This window comes from Phodopus roborovskii, unplaced genomic scaffold (genome assembly GCF_943737965.1).
Source record: "Phodopus roborovskii unplaced genomic scaffold, PHOROB, whole genome shotgun sequence".
NCBI lineage: Eukaryota > Metazoa > Chordata > Mammalia > Rodentia > Cricetidae > Phodopus > Phodopus roborovskii.
The window spans coordinates 16,420,387-16,442,211 of NW_026126469.1; the positions used below are offsets into that span (position 1 = coordinate 16,420,387).

General features: G+C 48.1%; 1 protein-coding gene across 1 annotated transcript in view; it reads right to left on the bottom strand.

The window, feature by feature from the left end:
• Xxylt1 (xyloside xylosyltransferase 1) overlaps positions 1–21,825 on the bottom strand; it is a 137,014-nt gene that overhangs the window by 97,711 nt on the left and 17,478 nt on the right. Inside the window, exon 2 of the mRNA XM_051191313.1 lies at positions 10,984–11,131. Coding sequence (XP_051047270.1) covers positions 10,984–11,131 — 148 coding nt within the window. The remainder of the gene's footprint in view (positions 1–10,983; positions 11,132–21,825) is intronic.

A 21,825-nucleotide genomic window follows, 5' to 3' on the forward strand; every position in this document is an offset into this window, starting at 1 on the left:
TTACATTGGTATGGATTTTGGTTTATTGATACAAATTCAAAGTTAATTTTGTTAAACTGTATATATGTTTCTACTCTTATTTGGGATATTTTGCTTTTGCAGCTCATTTTAAAATGTAAAGTATAATTAATAAATACAGATTAATAGTCACTTATAGCAGTCAAACTTTATAATAGTCAAACGTACTCATGCTAGGTATGTTTTCAAGGTCATACACAGATATATTTAGACAGATAGATAATTGGTCTTCAAACACTTCAAAGACCTACAGAATCCATATGGCATTTAACATGTTTAATAACCTAAGACTTTTCTTGACAGTGAGACATGTCTAATCCTGGCAGCACCAACGTACTTCAAAGAAGATGATGGACATCAAAGAAATTCCATATGGAGTTTTCTTTCTTTATGGCAAAAGTTAGTCATTTGGGCATAGAAACTGCCCTTGCTTCAATTGCTGACAGTATACTGTCCAAACCGGACTAGCAGGATGCAAAAGAAAGTGACTGCTAGACTTTGCCGAGACAAGGCAGGACAGTCTTTCAAAAATTCCCTGTTTCTCAAAAATGTCTGTCAAATATACCAGGCCAAAGTTGGGTACCCCAATGTTATGGAAGAACTCCGGGTGACTGTCCAGGCAGCCAGATGTCCCTGTTGTTAGGTAACATTACACCCTTCTGGGGTCTTTGAGGGAATTAAAGACTAAATAATTAGACTTAACATTTTCCTTATAATAAAAAGGGTAAATCAGGTATAAAACTTTATACTCACAAAGACAAAATAAATATATAATATTTTCTCTAAATTTGCCAAATAAAAATAGACTGGATATTGTAACTGTAATTCTTACTTGATAACTGTTTTTGTTGTATATAATTTTACTGTGTTAAAGTTAGAACCTTCCTTTTTATTTAGGCAAAAAAGGAGGAAATGCTGCGGAATAATCCTGTATACTGTGAAAATGTGTTGCTCTCATTACTAATAAAGAGCTAATTAGCAAATAGCTAGGCAGGACTGTTGGGGCAGAGAGAATGCTGGGAGGAAGAAGGGTAGAGTCTGAGGAGTTGCCAGGAGACTCAGGGGAAAAGAGACATTCTGTGCTGAAAGAAGATACCACTACATGGCAGAGGGTAGATAGAAATATGGGTTAATTTAAGTTGTAAGAGTTAGTTAGTAACAAGTATAAGCTATCAGCCAAGCATTTATAATTAATATAGAGTTCCATGGTTATTTGGGAGCAGCTGCAGGGACACAGAAAACCTCTGCCTACACTCTCTATCTGGAGACCCAGGGTTCCAAACTGCATAGAGACAAAGAGAAAATACACAGCAGACAATTCCAGTGGTGTGTGGTGACCACACTGGCACACTGGGCAGCTGGAGCTCAGCACCGTTGTGTCAGAGTTTGAGGTCACAGAGGAAGGTCACCACTCCAACGGAATTGTCACTCTGCGTGCTGGCTGCCTTTAATGCATTGGCTGGGTCTGACCTCACAGTCAGTTGGGCGGTCTAAAATGAACTGGCACACAGGACATGAAGCAGGAGGGAAAGATTTGCTGCTGAGAAGAAAGGGTGGCTGCTCCAGGCCTCTGAATTCCTGGGTGGGGAGGATTAAAACATTTACAAATGTTAAGGTGGGGGAGATTAAATATCTTAATTACTTGTCCTAAACACACTTTGGTATTTCTTACACTCTGAAGGGACACCAGATGCCGTTTGGGCTTCAGCCCAGGCTGTCCATTCAGTACCATGTCCTCAAAGGCCTGCTCTACCATCTCTCAGCCTTGGCCCTCAGCCTTCAAATTCAAAGCCTGACACCCACAACTCCCCACCCCTCCCCGCTACCCCCCCCCCCCCCGCCACTCCCTCAAAGCTCTCCCTCAGACTCTGACTGAACTGACAGAGTCAGGTCTGTTCTCCCTGATGGTAAGCCCCTAGCTTCCTCGAAAGAGCAGAAAGGGCAGAGGCAGCCCCTTAACCACCACTCACTTGGGTTCTCTCCTGTCAGCAACACTGGCCTTAGTACCCAGCACACAATACCAGCTGGCTAACCTCAAGGCAATAATAAAAGCCAGCTGGGGCCTTGAAACATTAAAATGTAGGAGACTATGGAGTAACTAAAGGCAAGAGGTCACTATTCAACCAACACGGACATGGTTTCCATTAGCGGAGAACCAGATTCCAGCCCTAAATGAATAAGAACAGGTCTGTACCACATTACTATTTTTAGTACTTATGAAAAGTCTGCTCAGCTGTCCCCCATCAGAGTAAGAGGCACCAAATGCCCCGAATTGCTCCAGAGCGGCTGCCAGAAAACAGCCTTCCCTGGAATCAGTGGACACATGTTCACAACCTTTGTTCAGGATTCACACATATGTTTTCATTTAGGCCAGTGCCCAGTGTCTGGTTTTTCCTTTGCTGTCTTCCATATGAGAATGTTTTCTCTCACACTGTGCTCAACACTGGCTGTCGGGGGCTCCCCAGCTCCACCAGAATCCAGAGTCCAAAGTGTGTCCTCTAGTGGGGCCTCATGAAATGAGAAATTCCAACTCTGGCTGTTCCCCATTTGCAAGAGGCATCCAGAATCTACAATGGCTGCTTGCATATCCAGATGAAGCTACAATGGCTCAGGAGACAGTTGAGGCAAATGGTTGGTCCCAAAACCAAGTAATTCACAATGTACACTTAATGGCAGCTTATTTGTTTAACTTAATTGGCAAATACCTACTAGATGCCTACTCTATATCTGGATTGTTCTCAACACTGGGGACACACACAAGTTCCTGCCCTTGGTCCATTTGGACAGGGCAGAAAGATGAGCCCAAAAAAGAAAAGAAAATAGAGCAAATTATATTCCACATAGATTATAGCCAAGAAGCACAACACAGACAGATAGACGTGCTTACCCCAGAGAAGAACAATTAAACACACTTCCAATGAGGCAAAACAGGGGTAGAGGCAGAGAGGGACCAGAGGAGAGTGGTCCCAATGGAGGTAATAGAAAAGCTGGGGTGACTAACATGGACCTGCAACAGGCACCTCAAGAAGCAGCAAGGGCTACAGGCCCAGACATCATACCTAATGACTCTACGGGAACCTGCAGGCAACACAAGACAAGGCATGAGAACAGAAATCGGGACACTGCCCAAGAGCACTGCCTAGGGACACCTAACCTCAAGAGTGAAAGAAACAGTCTTCCCCTGGGAAGGGCACACAAATTGGTCATCCAATTGTACCAAATGGTCAGCCTTGAAAACATATACATGCAAGTAACATTATATAGTTAAGCAGTTTGTATTTATGTATTTAGGAATATGTGTGTGTACAAACATGTATACATACATATACACACGTGTATTTAACAACAATTTTAAAAAAGAGAGGCCACGGATCTGAAAAAGCATGTGGGTAGGGATACATGGGAAGGGTTGAAGAGAGAAAAACAACATAAATTATAATTTTAAAAAATGTAACCTCAGTTGTTTCAGGGCATGAGTGGATGGGTGAGAGCTGGCAGATACTCATCTGCCTCTAGCATCACAGCAGGAAGGTACCTATTACTCTTCACTGCTGAGGAAAAGGGTCTCAGGTGAAGGCTCTGAAGCCCCAGGAGAATTAGGGATAGAGACAGGACTCAGCCCCCTGGCTCACCTCCAGCAAGCTTTGCTATGATCTTCTATAGCAACAGACACCAAGCTAGGCCTCAAGAAGGTGACCCTGAGACAAAGAAGGTGTAGAATCCTGGGAGGGAAGAGGTGAGAGACAGCTGGGGACAAGAGTTGAGAACTCATTTCTTCCGCCATGGCTTGGGTGTGGCATCTCCTCTAACACTCATGCTGGAGTTTAACCTCCAGTGTGATGCATTATGAGTATGCAAATAATCCAGTGTGGTACTCATAGGTAGGTCCTTTGCAGGGTGATTAAGATGGGGTAAGGTCATAGGGAGGGAACCCTGTGACAGAATCCAAACATGCACCTGCACCTATGTGATACCAAAGGATGCTATTAATAAGGCCATCCCTGGCCCCTGGATCTTGAACCAGAACAAACTTGTTTTCTTTACAACTTACCCAGTCTGTAGTATTGTGCTATTAGCAACAGAAAACGGACTAAGACATGATGTCAGAAGCTCTGTCCAATAGGCAAAGTATGTGGTTTCAGAGCACATGGTGACTCCAGCCCCACACCCACCCCTTGAAGCTGTTTGGAAGCAAGATTCCCCGACACTCACAAATTAGCCAACAATGAGAAGGCACCGACAGCTGCGAGGCATAGTGTGACCTACAGTCTCAGGTACCACTGTAAATCCTGGCATCAGGACCACACTGCCCTCCTCTTACAGATGAGGAAACCACGGTCCACAGAGAAACAAGCTAACCCGAAGTCACCTACCATGTTCCAGGCACTGCTCTAAGCCTGTTACACAGACTCTCACTTAATTCATACCAACTCCATAAGCTATAAACTACTATTGTCCCTGCTTTATAAATGAGAAAGTGAGGCACAAAAAAACTTCATCAACTTGGCTTACAGTTACCAGCTGTCAAGAGCTAGGGCCCAAGGTTTCACAATTATCCCGTATGTCTCTTGGTGACTTCCCAAGGACATGAAGCTAGTGACATGCGGCTATGGTTTGCATCTAGTTCTGTCGAATTCTGAGCCTGAACTACATTCTCTGACACATGAGATCCCCTTCTAGCCCCTAGACCTGCCTGGCTCAGTCCTCCTCACAGACATGGGGCATCGAAAACAAGGGGAGCCGGACACACCATCTGGAACGTGCATACCAGGGCTGGTGGAATTCAAAGCCTACACATATCAGAAGAATGAATGGGAGGGGCCGGGCACAAGACACAGGTAGTTTTTCACAGCTCTGGGAGTTCAAAGGAGGTAGGACTGGGGGACCCCTGACCAGTTGCTTTTGCTGCAATTAGAACTGTTAATCCCCTCTGTGCAACAAGAATATGGCAAAAGTAAACACCAATCAAGTGCTCCAGAGAGCACATAAGCCCAGACTATAGAGCAGTGGTTTTCAATCTTCCTAATGGTGTGACCCTTTAATACAGTTCTTTATGCTGTGGTGACCCTAACCATAAATTTATTTCATTGCTACTTCATAACTGTAATTTTGCTACTGTATGAAGAGTAATGTGATATCTGATATTTGATCGCTATAAAAGGGTCTATTGACCCCACCCCAAAGGGGTTGGGACCCACAGGTTGAGAACCACTGTTGTAGCTCCACATGTGGTAAAGCTAGACACTTGGCCAGGGCTGGGGTATGGGGCAAGACTCAGAATATTTGGGAGGAAGAAAGTGCTCAGGTAGGCAAACCACTTCATAGTCAGAATCTGGCTTTAGCCTCCTCTTCTCCCTTCCAGCTTCCTGATGGGAGATGCCATTATGTATATATGTTTCTCATACTGGTTAATAATAAAGCACTGTTGGCCAATAGGAAAGGAAGATAGGAGGGACTAGAAGACAAGGAGGAAATAGGAAGTAGTAAGGAGGAGTCAAGATGGAGAGTCTGGAGAGAGCAGAATGCGGCAGCCGGCTCCCAGTAAGAACACGTGGACATACATAGATTAACACAAATGGGTTAATAACTAAGGCAGAGCTAGCCGATAAGAAACTAGTACCTGGCCAATAGCATAATATCAAATACAGAGTCTCTGTGCATTATTTGGGGTTGGCACGGCGGCAGGACAAGACCAGGCAGCGGCAGGCAGAGAAACCGTACTCCTTACAGCTTCCCACCGCCAAAATGAGGTTTTGCGAGTCCACCAGGATGAACCTGGGCCTGTCTAAGTAAGGCCTCCTCCCCAAACTCCTTCAGCTTCATTTGCTTACCCAGTAAACACAGTGTCATGAAACAATCTGAAGGTACTAAAATGCAAAGGATTGGTGGGTACATGGTTCCATGGCAAGAATATTTGCCGGGTTATACAGGAGTCTGTGTCCTTAGCAAAGGTGAGTGGAAGAATGTCTGCCCCCGCCCCCAACTATCCCACCTGTGAAATCACAGGGCACTGGATGGCTATACTTGGCTGTCAACTTGACTTCATCTGGAATTAACTAAAATCCAAATAGCTAGGCATACCTGTGAGGGATTTTTTTTTTCCTTAATTAAATTACTAGAAGTGGAAAGATCCCCTTCTAATCCCAGATCTTTGAGGTGGGAAGATCCCCCTTTAATCTGGGCCACATCTTCTGCTGTCAGCCTAGATAAAGGACAGGGGAGAAGACAGCTTGCTCTCTCTTTGTCTGCTTCCTGTCACTCTCACTGGAAGCACTTCACTGGCATTAGAGCCAACTTCTTCAGGGTTCCAGTGTACACTGAACCAGCCGAGTCATCCAGCCTCAGGGACTGAACAACTACAGGGTTCCTGGACCTTCCATGGGTAGTCAGCCATTGTTGTACTAGCTGGACCACAGCCTGTAAGCCATTCTGATACACACACACACACACACACACACACACACACACACACGCACGCACGCACGCATGCACGCACGCACGCACGCACACACACACGCACGCGCGCACACACACACGCACGCACGCACGCACACACACACACACGCACACACACACGCACGCACACACACGCACGCACGCACGCACACACATGCACACACACACACGCACACGCGCACACACACGCGCGCGCACACACACGCACGCACACGCGCACACACACGCACACACACGCACGCACACGCGCACACACACACGCACACACACACACGCACGCACACACACGCACGCACGCACGCACGCACACGCACGCACACACACACACGCACACACACGCACGCACACGCACGCACACACGCACGCACGCACACACACACACACACGTTCTGTCCCTCTAGACAACCCTGACTGATACAGAGCACTTACAAACTACAAGTGAGGCTGCAAGTGCTGGCACTCGCCTTTAATCCCAGCACTTAGGAGGCAGCGGCAATCAGATCTCTCTGAGTTCAAAGCCAGCTTGGTCTATAAAGAATAAGACCTTTTCTGGAATAAAGTTCATAACTGTTCCCAAGGCAGATAGTGCAAAAGCCCTCCAGGCCAAGATCTGTGGCAATAGAGACTACATACTGGGGGCTGTCAGGTTTCAGGGGTGCTTGCCTCATTATCCGTGCATACACAGGTGTACACCCATATGTACACTCTCTAACAGATCTGTTGCTAAGGCCAGGCAGCCCCGCATCCGTCTCTCCAGTTCCCACAGTACCCAGCCACAGTCACACAGAAAGATGTGCAGCTAGATCCCAACATCCACGCCTTGAAGAATGTCATCTTCCCTAATGCACACAGACAATCAGAACCCTCCTTATGAAAAAGGCCCTAGACTGTCTCCTACACCCAGGGCCGAGCCCCCCACAGACAGCCAATCCCCTGCCACCCTCACCAGGTCTCCTCCCCACCTCACTACTGCCCAGCAGGTAGCCTGAGGCTTTCTTCAACATGGACAGTATGCACCTCTCCTAACAACTTCCGCCTAACATGTCTGCCTAAACCACTCACTATCACTACAGTGAGGTAAAAACAACATCCTACAAAGTTCGTCTCAAGTACCACCTCCTCCATGAAGCCTTCCTGCAAAATGCCTCATCTGTCCTCTTCGGAAACCCTCAGAACCGGCAGATCTTCATGCCATCTGCCCTGGTTACTAGACCATGCCACTTGCCCCACTCAACCTGAGCCCAAGCAGCAGTCTGCCAAAACTCGCTGAGGCAGCAGAGTGGCTGGACCCTGGCCTACAGACAGAAGACCCTGAGCAAAAGCAAATGACACTGACTTCTCCAGGACAGGAGTGCCTTCCAGGGTACATGATAGACCAGGGAAGCTTCCTGAGGCCTCTGACAACAAGGAGGCTCTGACTATCTGGTGTCTGCCTGCCATGACCAGAGAGAACCTTGCCATACCACAAGTCACACATCCCAGCTCAGGCTGCAAGAGCCGTGTTCACCCACACACCGCTATGCCAAGCTGACAGCTCCCAACAGCCACGTCACATGGGACAGAGACACCACCAAGCCCAAAGGAGCTGTTCTTCACTCCCTACCGCTCCAGCTAGGCACAGACTTTATTCGTTATTGCATAAAATGCTTTCAGTGGTGACAAAACTAACACCATGGACAGAGAGAGAGAAAAACCCTGAGGATGAGCGAGGAGCAGAGAATGGCCACAGGCCCATGGAGGGACAGCAAGTGTAAACAGAAGGACAGGCTAGCTAGCCACATGTGACCCCTTAAACAAGCAAAAGAAAAACAAGGGCTGAGAAAACTCAAAGCCAGCACACCACACCAGGCCTGCCCTTCTGTTTTTCCTGGGGCACTACCCTGTAGATGTCGTTTTCCTAACACTGCTTCCAGGGGACAGTTAGTGCATGGAACCAGGCTGCTCACCCCCCCATAACAGTATATTTTCAATAAAGAGGGGTGGAGGTCAGGATCTGGAAGCTTCATGGGACTGTGCAGGTACATGAGTTAGAACTCAGGTCTGGACATTGCAATAAAAGCTCAGGAGAGACCCAGTTCATCCTAGACTCAGATTGGAGAGTCTGCACAGCTGTCTGAGCTCCACAAAAGGTCAGACACCCTGGGCCCAGAAAGCAGCCCAGACCCTACTCATGGAAGCCACCCTGGGGACACTGGGGGCACTGAGGGCTGACACACCTGGCTTTGTAAGGGTCACCTCTGGCTTGGGAAGATGTCATGGGGATGCAAACCTAAGGAGAGAAGACAATCTTTCTGCATGTGGGCATCTGCATCGCCTCATTTACAATATCAAAAAGGTGACAGGAAGCACTGAGCCAGTCCAGGACAGGAATATAAACAGTAAAGGGAACCAAGCTTCATCCGGTTAACAGAGCCACTCAGGAAACCTTCAAAGACTGTAATTATACAGGGCATGGGAGGTGGGACATTAACAGCTTTGCTGATGACATCACTTGCTTGTTCTCTGAATGGAAATGAAAGCTCAGCTTGTATCTTCATGCATCAGGAAGACTCAGAGCATCTGAACACAAAGTCAAACTCCCATCTTGCCCAAATCTTTAAAATGCTACCTGTTAGGGCAACACTAGAAAACAGCAGGGACGGGCAATGCTTACAGCATGCGATGTAAAAACTTTTTTCTATTCTCTTATTGTTCTCAGATACTTTATAAATGAATCTTACTTTTAGATTGAAAAAGAAGTCATGTCATTAATACACATGAGGACCTAGTTAGAGCCCCAGCACAAGGAAAAAAAAAAAAAAAAAACCTTAAGTATGTGAGATAACCTTTTCGCTCCAAACAAAAAGGTAGGCAGACTGTCCACAGAGACTTAGCTGGCATCTCTGGAACTCTGGTCACTAAGTCCAAACACATAGCTTTGGGAGCACAGGATAAATCCTGCCTCCCAGGCCTCACACACCCCATTTTCACTTTCCCGAAGAAAGGAAAAAGAATGCCCAGAAACAAACTAAATAACCAAAGAAGCAGGAACACAGCAGTTACACAGGAACAAAGCCACCAACCAAAGCACAACAGTAATGTCTACAATGAACACAGAAACACAAAGAACAGCAATAAAGAACCAAACCAGGACAGTGTTCATGATGTCTGAAAACGAAGTGTCCCTTCAAAAACTGCAAGGATTCCAAACAACCTGCTCAGCTGGACCAGACTGTGGCAACACAGTCGGGATTCTTGCGGCAGCCGACAGGAATGGCAGAACACAGCCCAGACACCACAGGAAGCTCAGGACTGCTGGCTCACTTTCTCACCACAGACTTAGTAACGCATGGGCATATGCAAGAATATCTCTGGAAGCACACTAACATTTGCCTAAAGAACCCAGAAAACCCTGCGCATTTGGTCTGAGAGAACTCCTTCTACTTCCCATAGGTGTCTGAAGGTCCCGACCTGCCATGGAGAGCCCAGATGGCCTATGCCCCACACCAGCTTTCTAGTAAAGGTCCCACCATGGCTTTCTTCAGTAGACATGGCCCCCTCAGCAGAGCTGGGGGCAGTACTTAGCAGCATCTTCTCTGCCTGTCTCCATTTGTAAAGCTAGGGGAGAGGACTCTAGCAGAATCTAGTAGATCCCTCTGAGATTCACTGCTTGGCTTGGAGCTAGGGTAACAGGCACTTTCCCTTCCCTGAAAACTAAAGGAGCTGTACCCCAAAATACGCATTGGCCTAGAGTCCAGGGACCTGCTGGTGGATAGAGGGAGGGGAACCCAGCAAGGACAGCATGCTTCCTCCCAACCTGATGTCCTGCAGGACGAGACTGGCCAGGCACTCCTGGCCCATCAAGTTGCCCGTTGCACACTTGTTTAGCCATGAAACCCTGTGATCAGACAGAATCTTACTCCAAAGTCTAATGCATGACAGACAGTGGTGGTAACAGCAGACAGCTTCTCGAAGTTGAGTAGGGTACAGTCAAGAGAGGTGAGACGGAGACAGAATGGCTCCTAACTCTCCAGGACTACTCCAGTGGTGGAGCATCCCTACAGGCCCAGCATCCACAGGAGACAGGCAGGAAACAGCTCACTGACTCGTTCAGGCCCCTCAAAGTGCCTTAGCCAAAGCCATGTACAGCTGGTGGCAGAGCAGCAGCCAGCACCCAGCCTTGGACTCTATGGAAACAGGAGCTACACCTGTCCCGGGCATTCCCAGAGAACTCTTGTGTGGGTCACCTGAAGGGGCAGAAAGCTGTCTGAGAGGCAGGTCTAAGTCAGGTAGGCATGACTTCAAATCCTAGCTCTGCCACTTGAATGACTGCATCAGCTGTAGATGGATAACAATGTCTTGGTTTGTGTCATCCTCAACACTAGGAGATCTAGCAAGTGGACAAAGATGCACCTGGCTCTACGAAGGCCCTGAGCCCCAGCCTTCTTCACAAACGGGGCCCAGCCACACTGAGCCCAGAAGTGCAGAGTCTGACACCACAGGGCCACTGCTCCAGGTAGTCCAGGTTACCTTTGGGCATGATCTGGTGCATGGCGACTGAGAGGAAGAAGATGGAGTCGCTGTAGTAGGTCCCCGAGCCAGCACTGAAGTGCTTCTGCATGGCCTCCACGACGGGGAAGAGCTTGTCTGTCAGCACAGCAACATCATGGAAGATGACCTGTAGTGGGGAGCAGAAGGACCCCGAGTTAGCCAATCATCAGAGTTCTAGACATCAGACACACCCCTGAGCCCAGGAGGCAGAAACAGGGTAGAGGCTAGCTGGGGGGGGGGGGAGCACCTAAGGGCAAAGGAAGGGGGGAGGGCAGTAAGGGGGGGACACTGTTGGGGACAGGACAGTGGACAGGCTGGAGGAAGGATGGGAGTAGGCCCAGCTCCCTGGCTGCTTTCTAGTTTCAAACTTCAAGACAAGAAACCTGGCTCCTGGCCAGGCGGTGGTGGCGCACGCCTTTAATTCCAGCATTCAGAGGCAGAGGCAGGCAGATCTCTGTGTGTTCAAAGCCAGCCTGGTCTACAGAGTGATTCCAGGACAGCCAGGATTACACAGAGCAACCCTGTCTCAGGGAAAAGAGAAAAAGAAAGAAAGCTGGCTCCCTTTGTGCTGACGTGGTCATGCCTGCAGGAGAGAGGTCAGATGAGGGCACGCCTGAGACATTCTCAAACAGGTGAGCTCCATGCCCACTTACTTCTCCCCTGCCCAAGGCCCTGCCCAGGTTTCTCATGTCTCCACATTGCCTGCGCTTCAGAGCCTTTGGTCATTGCACCCCGCCCTGCATCGTTGCCCTCCCCCCACAGTGGGTTCTGCTCTTGTTCTAGAATGCTGATATTTCTTATTTCTCTCTGAACTGTATTCCTTTAGTTCATGTTTACTTCTGTCCTCATTCTCTGTCAATCTCCAAAACAATATGGAGCGTAGTTTAGCCATGATGGTAGCTCACTCCTATGAGTTCTAGCACTCAATAGGATGAGGCAGAAGAATTTCTCCAAGTTCAAGGCCAGCCTGAGCTACAACAGTGGGTTCCAGGCCAGCCTGTGTTACAGAACAGAACCCTGTCTCAAAATAGCAAGAAACCCAATTTAGTTTATCATGTGTTACTGCTCCCTGGTGTTGGGTCCGTACAACTTTACATCCTGTACCTGTCTGTAAAAGCTTTATTATATTTCTTGACATTTTGTTTCCAAGGTGCAATTTTCTTTCATCCATTTTCTGGCCATTCTTTTCTATGGCCTCCCAGGTCAGTTTTTTTTTTTGCTATTTCTCAACAATCCCAAATTACATCTGTCCCACACCTCTATGTAGCCCTGGCTGGCCCTGCCCTGTGGCTTCCCTGCATGGTTAACCTCATCCCTCCCAACATCCCCTGTGGCACCTCACAGTCACTTTCCAAATGCACAGATCTGTATCTCCCCTCTTAGCTTCAAAACCTCCAAAGCTCACTTCCCTCAGGTCCAAACCCCCACCAAGGCCTGCAACAGTGGCTCTAGGCTTCTCCCCTACCCTCATGGCTGAGCAAAACTGAACCATCCTCCTCCTCACCCCTTCAGCCGCCCCTTTATGACCTGTGCCCTCATAAACCTCTACTTGCTCCTCCCACGCATGGAACCCCTTTCCTGGCCTTCCCTCCGTTTATCCACACCTCCCATAATGCTCCAGGCCCTTCTTACACAGCATTTCACACTGGCTTCACTGGCTATGACTCTTTCCTGCCCTGTAACAGCTGGCTAGATTCACACCAGGCCACTGAAGAGCCATAGTCCCTTCGTGGGTGACACAGGAATGGCAACACTTACCCTTGTGGTGGCCACAAGGGCTCGTGGGACAAGCTCCGCCCCCCCCCAGCCAGGGGCTGCTGAGCTGCTCTCATCCCTCAGCCTCACAGCCTGCCCCTGCCTATGTCCAGTCCCCTGAATCTCTCCACACAGATCAGGAATCACTCATGGCACAGCTTTCCCAGCATCCCTCATTACACCTCCAAACCATCAATGCAGGCTGGAGTCAGACAAGATGCAGAAAGAACAAGAGGGCTTTCCAGAAGCAGACATCTCCACATTCATAGAGAGGAAACAGAACAGGCAAGTGTGAGTGTGTGTGTGCACGCACGTGTGTGTATGTGTGTATGTGATGTGTGTGTGATGTATGCGTATATATGTGTGTGAGTGTGTGTATGTATGTGTGTAGTGTGTGTGTGTGATATGTGTACATGTATGTGTGGTGTGTGTGTGTGTGTGTGTGGTGGAGAAATATACATGTGGGCAGGGCCTGCCTCAGCCACAGCCAAGCCCAGAGAAACAAAGTGCAGTCAGCAGCCCCTTACTCCCCCACCAGCCTCACATCACCCAAGCTTCCCAGGCAACAACTGCATCCCATCGGCATTAATAGATTTATGAGGACAAACTGGACTCAGTACATTTGTTCCAAGAGCTGTACTACTTATAGCCCACGTCAATGAATATTTCAGATAATAAATCTACTTATAGAAAAATTAATATATTTCATGGATACACTCATACAGCAGGAAGCAGGCCACAGACACAGAGTGCAAATCAAAACACCCAGCCTCCCAAGCAAGAAGCAGGTCTGCAGACTGTGATCTCCTCAGACTGCATCACTCCGGGACACCAGGGAGCACCCAGTCCGGTCCGGGTTCCAGAGCCTGGCTGAGGGCTGCAAACCCCCACCTCAAGAGCTACCAGAAGAACTGCCACAGAACCCAGGAAACCGGGAGTGTCAAGTACTGGTTACTGAAGGTGGTCAGTCAGTGAGAGGGTCAGGCGGCAGCTTATGCCAATGCAAGCTATGATTTACAGAGATACAGACAACAAACATCAGGTCACCACTTGTAACTTGTCACTTTACTTCACATACACATCTTAAAACTTCACATCCTACTGATTGTAAAACATTAGCCCTCAGTGACACTTACAGTAAATTCAGTAAAGAGAACATATTCCTAGACTAAGCGTCCTCAAAGAGTTTGTTGCTCAAAATGAAGTGTGTATGGAGAAAACACTGTGTACCAACCATAAGGGGCTCTAGGAGGACAACACGGGAAGATGGTTTCCGGGGAGAGGGTGTCTGGCCTCACTCCACCATGTATATCACATTCTTATCATTCCCAGCCTTGGAAGCCAGCACAACCAGCCACAGCTGCAGGAGCAGACACTTTCACCGGCACAGAGGGCCACCGGAGCCAGGCCATAGCTCCTGGAAACATCCCCTGAGGTCCTAAAACATCCCCCAAGCAAGCCCTTAGCTCAAAGTGAGGAAAATTCACTTAAGAAATGACAAACCCACTGGGAGCCAGACATGGCTAGAGCCAAGGAAGGAAGGCAATGAGCTGGCTCTGGGCACAGGAAGATTGGTTTCCAGGAAACTCTGAGGCTGCCAAAGAGCAGCCTCCCTGCAACTGCAGGCAGCAGGGCCAGCTAGCCAGAGGCAGGGTTGGGGGATGACCCACAATTCAGGAAAGAAGATGGGTAACACCAGGATCATCTCTGGGGCAGTGGTACCATCCATCTCCTGCAGGAATGACCAAAAAAAATCTCCACTGTCCACAGGGTTCGAATCCAGCATGGGAAGGATGTTGCAGCAACATCTAGACTCTGCCAACAAGCCTGCCATCAACAGCTCTGTCCACCAATGGGGGACAAGCAAACATCCCTGTCCTCATCTGCTTTTTGTTACTGGGAGGAACAGGTGATCAAAAGCAAGTTGGGAAGGAAATGGTTTATTCCATCTTACAGATTGCAGTCCACCACCAAGGGAAGCCAGGGCAGGAACTCAGGGCAGGAGCTTAAAGCAACAGCCACAGCAGAAATCTCTTTTCTGGACAGCTAACCATGCAGTGCTCAGCTACATCTCTTACACAGCCCAGGCCCACATGCCCTTAGACTGGCACCTTTCACAGTGGGCTAGGCCCCTCCTATATCAACTAGCAATCACAAAAATACTCCCAGAGACATGCCCACCAGTCAACTGGATGGAAGTAGTTCCTCAATTGGGATTCCTTCTTACCAGTACGTCTAGGTTTGTGTTAAGTTGATAAAAAACAAAACAAAAAACCCTAACCAACACAATATCCCACATCATTACCATGCCACAGCACCAAATCTGGTCTGGAATCTCTCAGTGATACGGAATCAGTGCTTCCAGAGACTCAAGAGACAGAGGTATCATTAGTAAGTCACAGTCCTAGATTCAGTGGTAAGATGCTCTAGGCGCCCTAGCAAAATACTCCAGCGCCCTAACATTTCTGCAGGATGGGAGTTCAGGCAATGTTCGCAGCCTCTGATAAGGCACACAGATGATATCACTGCCACTTTCAGTATAGTTAGAATGTGGTTTTCATGCAAGAATCTCCAGACATGAGATATCAGACCCAAGACCCTGCAGGCAGGAATCAGTGCCAGACACTGGCCCTTCAGTGTCCTAGATGGACAGAATGAAGTTATAGATCTCATCCTGTGTGCTCAGCCTACCCAGTTAGCTTGCCTTTGCCAGGGACTGCCGAGGGCTGGGCTGCTGAAGAAAGGAAGATCCCTGGGGCTTGCTGACTGTCAGTCTAGTCAAATCAAGGCGTCTGGGTTCAGTTAGAAACCTTGTCTAAAAGTAAGGTGAAGTGACCAAGGAGGGTACCTGCTATCAACCCAGGGCCTCCACACACATGTACACATATATGCACATGCCCATGTCTTTCTCTCTCTCTCTTACCAGACACACACACACACACACACACACACAGAGAGAGAGAGAGAGAGAGAGAGAGAGAGAGAGAGAGAATATCAATAGAGAGAGAGAATATCAATAGAGAAAGAATATCAATCCTACCCCAGGTACATTAAACACTGTTCTAAAGAGGTCTTAACGGATCAGGGAAATTCACCAAAAGGTATATGTACTCCACAATGGGAAATAATCTTTCTCCCAGCCACTCCCTGCTGACAGCCTCCCCATTCCTTTCACAGAAGGCCACCTGAGATGACATGAACCAGACAGGTAGGTCTTTCCTGGTGACAGGCAATGGACACATTCCCAAAGAGGAGCTGCTTTCCGTCTGACTGTTACCTTTTCCTGGGGAGATGTGAATGCCTCCTCACCCCAGATAAGGCACTAACAACAGACCAAAGTGAAGATCCCACCTAAGCCTGGCTCACTGTCAATGTGCTCACTGACATAAGCACAGTGATAGGCTACTTACAGGAACATAGGGGCAAAGACCCTAAGGTGTGCACATGCTTGCTATGTCTGTGGGATTGAAAGAGTTTCTTAGTGTGCTTTTCTTTCCTGCATAGAAATAAGCCATCACATTCCTGGTGTGGATCGATGAGATATATTTTTTCTTTAGAAAATCATTTTCCTCCAGTTCTTGTTGGGATTGATGACTGAGCTCACGAAGATTAGTGATGTGTTTGTGGAAATGGCTAGCCTTGGGGGGTAAGTATTGGGTGGGGACACCAGCCAGTGTTGGGACCTACCTTCTGCCCACCTACAACTCTCAGAGCAAGTCACTCTGTTCTGCTGATTCTCCCATTTGTCCTGAGGAGTGTTTCTGGGCCAGGAAGATATTGGAGGACCCACCCTCCCTAATGTTGCTGTGGCCCTCCACCCCCATCATAATGGCCATTACCATCTTCACCAGAAACAGCTGTGACTACTTGTAAGCGATCTTCAAGTTCAGGCCTGTTGACATTCCCTTATAAAAGGAGGGGTGGGAAGGGTCACTGAACTCCTACCTGAGATTCAGCCACTGTCTGGCATCTCTCTCCCAGCTGTAGGCAGTTCTGCCCCAGTTGCTCTTGGTTTGGGAAAGTGTTAGTCTACATAGTATAGACTGAAAAGGGGACTCCATTATGCCACTCTGAGGACATCTTTGTACTGGCTTTGGGAGACGTGGCTGCTTTAGGGCCCCTATGTTCCTGAGCATTTGCTGAAATTGTGGGGAAGAATGAGTAAAGGAGTGGGCAGAAATCATGAGTTCAGAGAGGACAGACAACTTGACACCACAAAACACAACAATGGCCATGCAGGACCCGCTCCCAGGAAAATCCAAGAAAATGGCAGCTCTCTTCTAACCCAGGGGTCCCCCTGACTCTGACCATCCCTAACGAACAGGAATTCTAGTTCACAGGACTTCTTCTAAACCTTGAGGAACATGGTCCTCTTTTGACCATTGGCCTACCAGTCAGGATGTTGTCTGGTAAATCTTATATCCAACCCGTGAGCTGCCTGGTTCTTAAAGGTAATTTCTAAAATCCTGTCAGAGGTGTTTCCTTAAACCAAGTCTTCCTCGACTGGAGAGGGGCAGATGTGAGAGTGATAGATGGAGAGAGCAAGAGATTGCTGATCTCTCGGTTTTTAATCTCTAATGAGTCGCCAAAACACCATCAGTCATGCATGGCTATATGCTGCCCTCACCAGTAACTTTAACTTTGGAAACAAAGGCCCCTTGGGATAAGAAAACAAAGCCCTGGCTTTGTTAGTTTTAAATGGAAAATGTAAAAGTGAACAGATTTTACTAGAAAATGAAGGCCACTGTGATTCCCCCCCCTCTCACACACACACACACACACACACACACACACACACACACACACACACACACCTTGTGTGGCTTTTAGCACTTCTTCGAGATTTCCTGCATGAATGGGACCTGGCCTGACAGAGGTACAAGCAGCTGGGGGGGGGGGGATCAAAGCCCACTCTCCTAATTTCAAAGAGACATTCTCAGGGCCTGCTTCACTCACTTCAAAAGTGAGAGCCTCACTACGAGTCCAGTCAGGACAGCACACCTGTCTGTCCCCTCCTCCCATCCCCACTCACACCCTCCCCAGAGAGTGCTCTAAGATTCCCAACATTTCAGCAGGTTTTATCCCCATACTCACTTTTTGATAGGGGCAAAGAGAAATACAGCCCAAAGGAGATGGTTCCTGGAGAAGGTGGGTAAACCTGAAGGCCAAACCACCATCAGGGACCATATGTGTCCAACAAGCCTGCCAGCTCCAACTGCTGCCCTGAGGAGTCTTCAGATTCAGTAGGCACATGCTCGCACTAAGGGGCCTGGCTATCTTACAAACTGTGTGCACTGACCCCAGAGAGTCAGAATCAGCATCTGGGTTGAGGCTGGGGGAATTTACTTATATGCCACCACACATGATTCTAGTACAGGGAAATCAGTCACCTCGAGAAGGAAGGTGGCAGCTGAGCCTCTCTGCTTGGTGCCATGCACAGATACCTGCAGCTCTAGAAATCATGTGGCAGGAAGACAACTGCCAAATGCTAGAGCATTCAAAGTCAATGGCCAAGGTGGCAAGGGATGTCCAGAAACCACTTCATGTGCGGAGCGGGTACAGGCTCAGTGCCAGCATCCTGGCCATAGCTGTAAGGTCAGATCCTGCCCTCTGCCCAATACCACCGCTCAGTGGGGCTCCACTGTCTGCCCAGGTAGCTTCTCAGAGGCTCCATACTCCTGGCCCTTCCTACCCTGCTAACCTCCTGCATCATTTTTTAACCTGCCTGCACAGTGGATAGCTCATTCATATGCGTTTCATACAGTGAAACCTAATCCTGTACAACCCCTACTTCTCTGGGGCAACAGTGTAGACAGCTTTCAGTAGCCCACTAAATCTCCACAGAATGTAAGCTCCACCAGGCAAGACACTTTCTTTGTCTATCCACCACTTCCCTTCACTAAGAAACCCGGGCTCCTTGACAGTACCTGGCACACACAAAGCCCATGGCAAACACCGGCTGTTAAGTTTTAGGGTGCAGAAAAAAAATGGGATGTCGTTGCACACTGCTCAGGAAAAGCAGTATCCCCTGTCTCAAGGGCTGGTTGCAGCCCTAAGCTTCCCTCTGTCATTATAAACTTGCATTGACCAATGCCACTGGACTCTGAGCACACTCCCAGGCTACTAGAAAGCAGACCAGTTAGGGGAGCTCAGGGAGGAGAGAGCAGGTCATGGGGAGCCCTAGGTCTGTCTCTGTCAAGCCAGGTCCCCACTAAGACCAGTCCCTCTCTGCAAGCTCATTCCTAGCAGCCTGTGGCTAAATGTAATGGCAAGATCAAAGAGGGGGAGACACAGCATGTCACACCAGCCATTGTTAGAAAGAGTTCCAAGGCTAGTTCAGGAAGGGAGCTGGCACGACGTTACTCTTCAGATATGCACTAGGAGAAAGCCTTTGACCAGGGAAGCCATCATCAGGCCTTGAGGGAGGAGAGTATTAAAAAATGAAAAGGCAGTCCATTACATCAGAGACAATATGATGGACCTGAAAGGAAAGAAAGGTCTCCTTTTACGATCTAAAAGGGAACTTTATTGAGAGGGCCAGCAATCATGTGACCGTCGGGATGGGCAGGATGGCACAGGAAAACCAGAAGAGTCTTCAGAGAGTCTTCAGAACTTCTCCAAAGGAAAACATCTCACTTGTATATTTTTTCAGGAGTGGCAAGAAGTTCCACACCATGTATTTAGTCTGGAACAACTTATGTGACCAGGAAGAGCCAGCAACTGGATGAGACCATAAATTAACCAGCTATGAAGGCATAACACAAACAGGTTCATAGCTCTGTCCTAGACAGAGAGCTGTGGGGGCAGGGAGGGGCTGTGTTTATCCTGTGATAAAACACCATGACCCAAAGCAACTAGGGGACAGAAGGGCTTATGTCACCTCACAGCTTACAGTCCATCATGAAGGAGAGCCAGGGCGGGAGTTCAGTGGGAGTTGAAGCAAAGGCTGTGGAGGGTGCTTCTTACTGGCTTGCTCAGCCTGCCTTCTTAAAAAACTCAGGGCCAACCCGGCATTGGTGGTGATGCCTTTAGTTCTAGCAGTCAGGAGGCAGAGGCAGGTGGATCTCTGTGAGTTTGAGACTAGCCTGATCTACAGAGTTCCAGGATAGGCTACAAAGCAATACAGAGAAACCCTATCTCAAAAAACAAGACAAAAAAACTCAGGACCATCTGTCCAGGTGTGGTACCCCCCACAGTCGGCTGGGCCCTCCCACATTGATTAATCAATTAATTAATTAATCCCACATTAATCATGAAAATGCTCCACAGATTTGCCTATAGATCAATCTGATGGAAGCCATTCCTCAACTGACATCCCTCTTCCCAGGTGTGTCAAGTTGATAGCACGGGATGGCATGATTTCATCGGGGCCCAGGATCTAATACCTTTAAGATGATACTTAAATAGCATCTTAAAGGGGAGGCCCGAGATCTAACATCACCTTAAAGGGAGGCCTGAGACCTAATATTACCTTAAAAGGGAGGGCCTTGATCTAATACCACCTTAAAGGGGTGGACCCACGATCTAACACCACCAACACAACCTTCTGGATTCAGACAGAAAACTGGGCCCAGAAGGGTGAGCAAGGGTATAGATTACAAGGCAAGTCACAGGAGGAGCCAAAGCTAGGCCCAGGGCCTTTTCCTGTAGCTTCAAAAAGTGGATAGATAAGGCCCAAGTAAAAGGTTACTCCCACTAAGGCTGGGCACCCACCTGTCACCACCCTCTTCCCAGAGACACTGAAAATTGGAGAAAATTACCCCAAGTCTCTACCCAAAGCCAGCTGCCCTACATTTGCCTCACCCATTTCCAGAGGTCTGCTCCTGACTCAAAGGTAGCAGGGAAGAAGTCAGCCTGAGCACACAGGAGAGTGGGTGGGTGGGTGGGTGGGTGGGGGTACTGAGATGTGGAAGGACTTAGCAGCCTAGCCTCATGGAGAGGCAGAACACATCTGTGAGTGTGTGCCTAGGTGTCCAATGAAGAAAGGTTGGGTGACAAAGTGAGAACCCCTGGTCATCTTCCAGAGGTAAATGGGTAAAATGAGATGCAACCATAATAAAACACTGCATAGCAGCTAAAGCGACCAATGAGATTATATGTATCCCCCATAGTAGTAAATGTCAACACCATCATGTTGAGGAGAAACAGAAGTATCAAATGATACATGAGAACATTTTTATAATTGCTCAATAATACAAAGCATAATGTCCTAGTTTACTTCCTATTGCAGTGACAAATACCAAAACCAAAAGCAATCTGGGACAAAGGGGTTTATTTCACTTAAACATCCATATCACAGCCTATCATCAAAGGATGCTGGGCCAAGAACTCAAGGCAGGAACCAGCAGGCAGGAACTGAAGCAGAGACCATGAAGGATACACTGTTTACTGACTTGCTTTCCCTGGCTGGCTCAGCTACTTTTCTTAGACATCCCAAACCACTTGCCCAGGAGTGGTACTGCCACAATGGGCTGGGCCCTTCCATGCCAATTTAATCTAGAAAATGCTCTACCGACTTGCCTACAGGCCAGTTGGGTAGGCATTATCTCTACTTAAATTCCCCTTTCCCAGATAATTTTAGCTTGTGTCAAGTTGACAAAAAACAATCAAACAAAAACTGGCCAGCGCACATACTAAGTATATATCATATATGCATAGATGGAATTTCTCATCTGAGACAGGACATCCCAAAGGAGACAGCTTGAAGGGTGAGATTTAGCTATAGCTGTATTTTACTTCTAAAAAAGGGACTCTGGATCAAATACAGCAAATGTTAGCTCCTATGGCAGGGCATCCTCAGCATCTGTGAAGTGAGAGGATCACTTCCCCCACATTACAGCTGAGCCCAGCCTGGCTGGGAGAGTCCATCCTCAGTTACCCGTAAATGATCAAACTATGAGCTGTGAGTGCCTATATGTATGGGGACTATGGGAGACACCCTCATTTAAAATCTAGTGCATCTTGATATCTTGTCTCTAAAAGCCAGAAGCTCACAGAGCAACTTATGAAATAAAGGTGACAACGTACTACATGAACAATAAGCATGAAACAAGACAAGATCAGAAA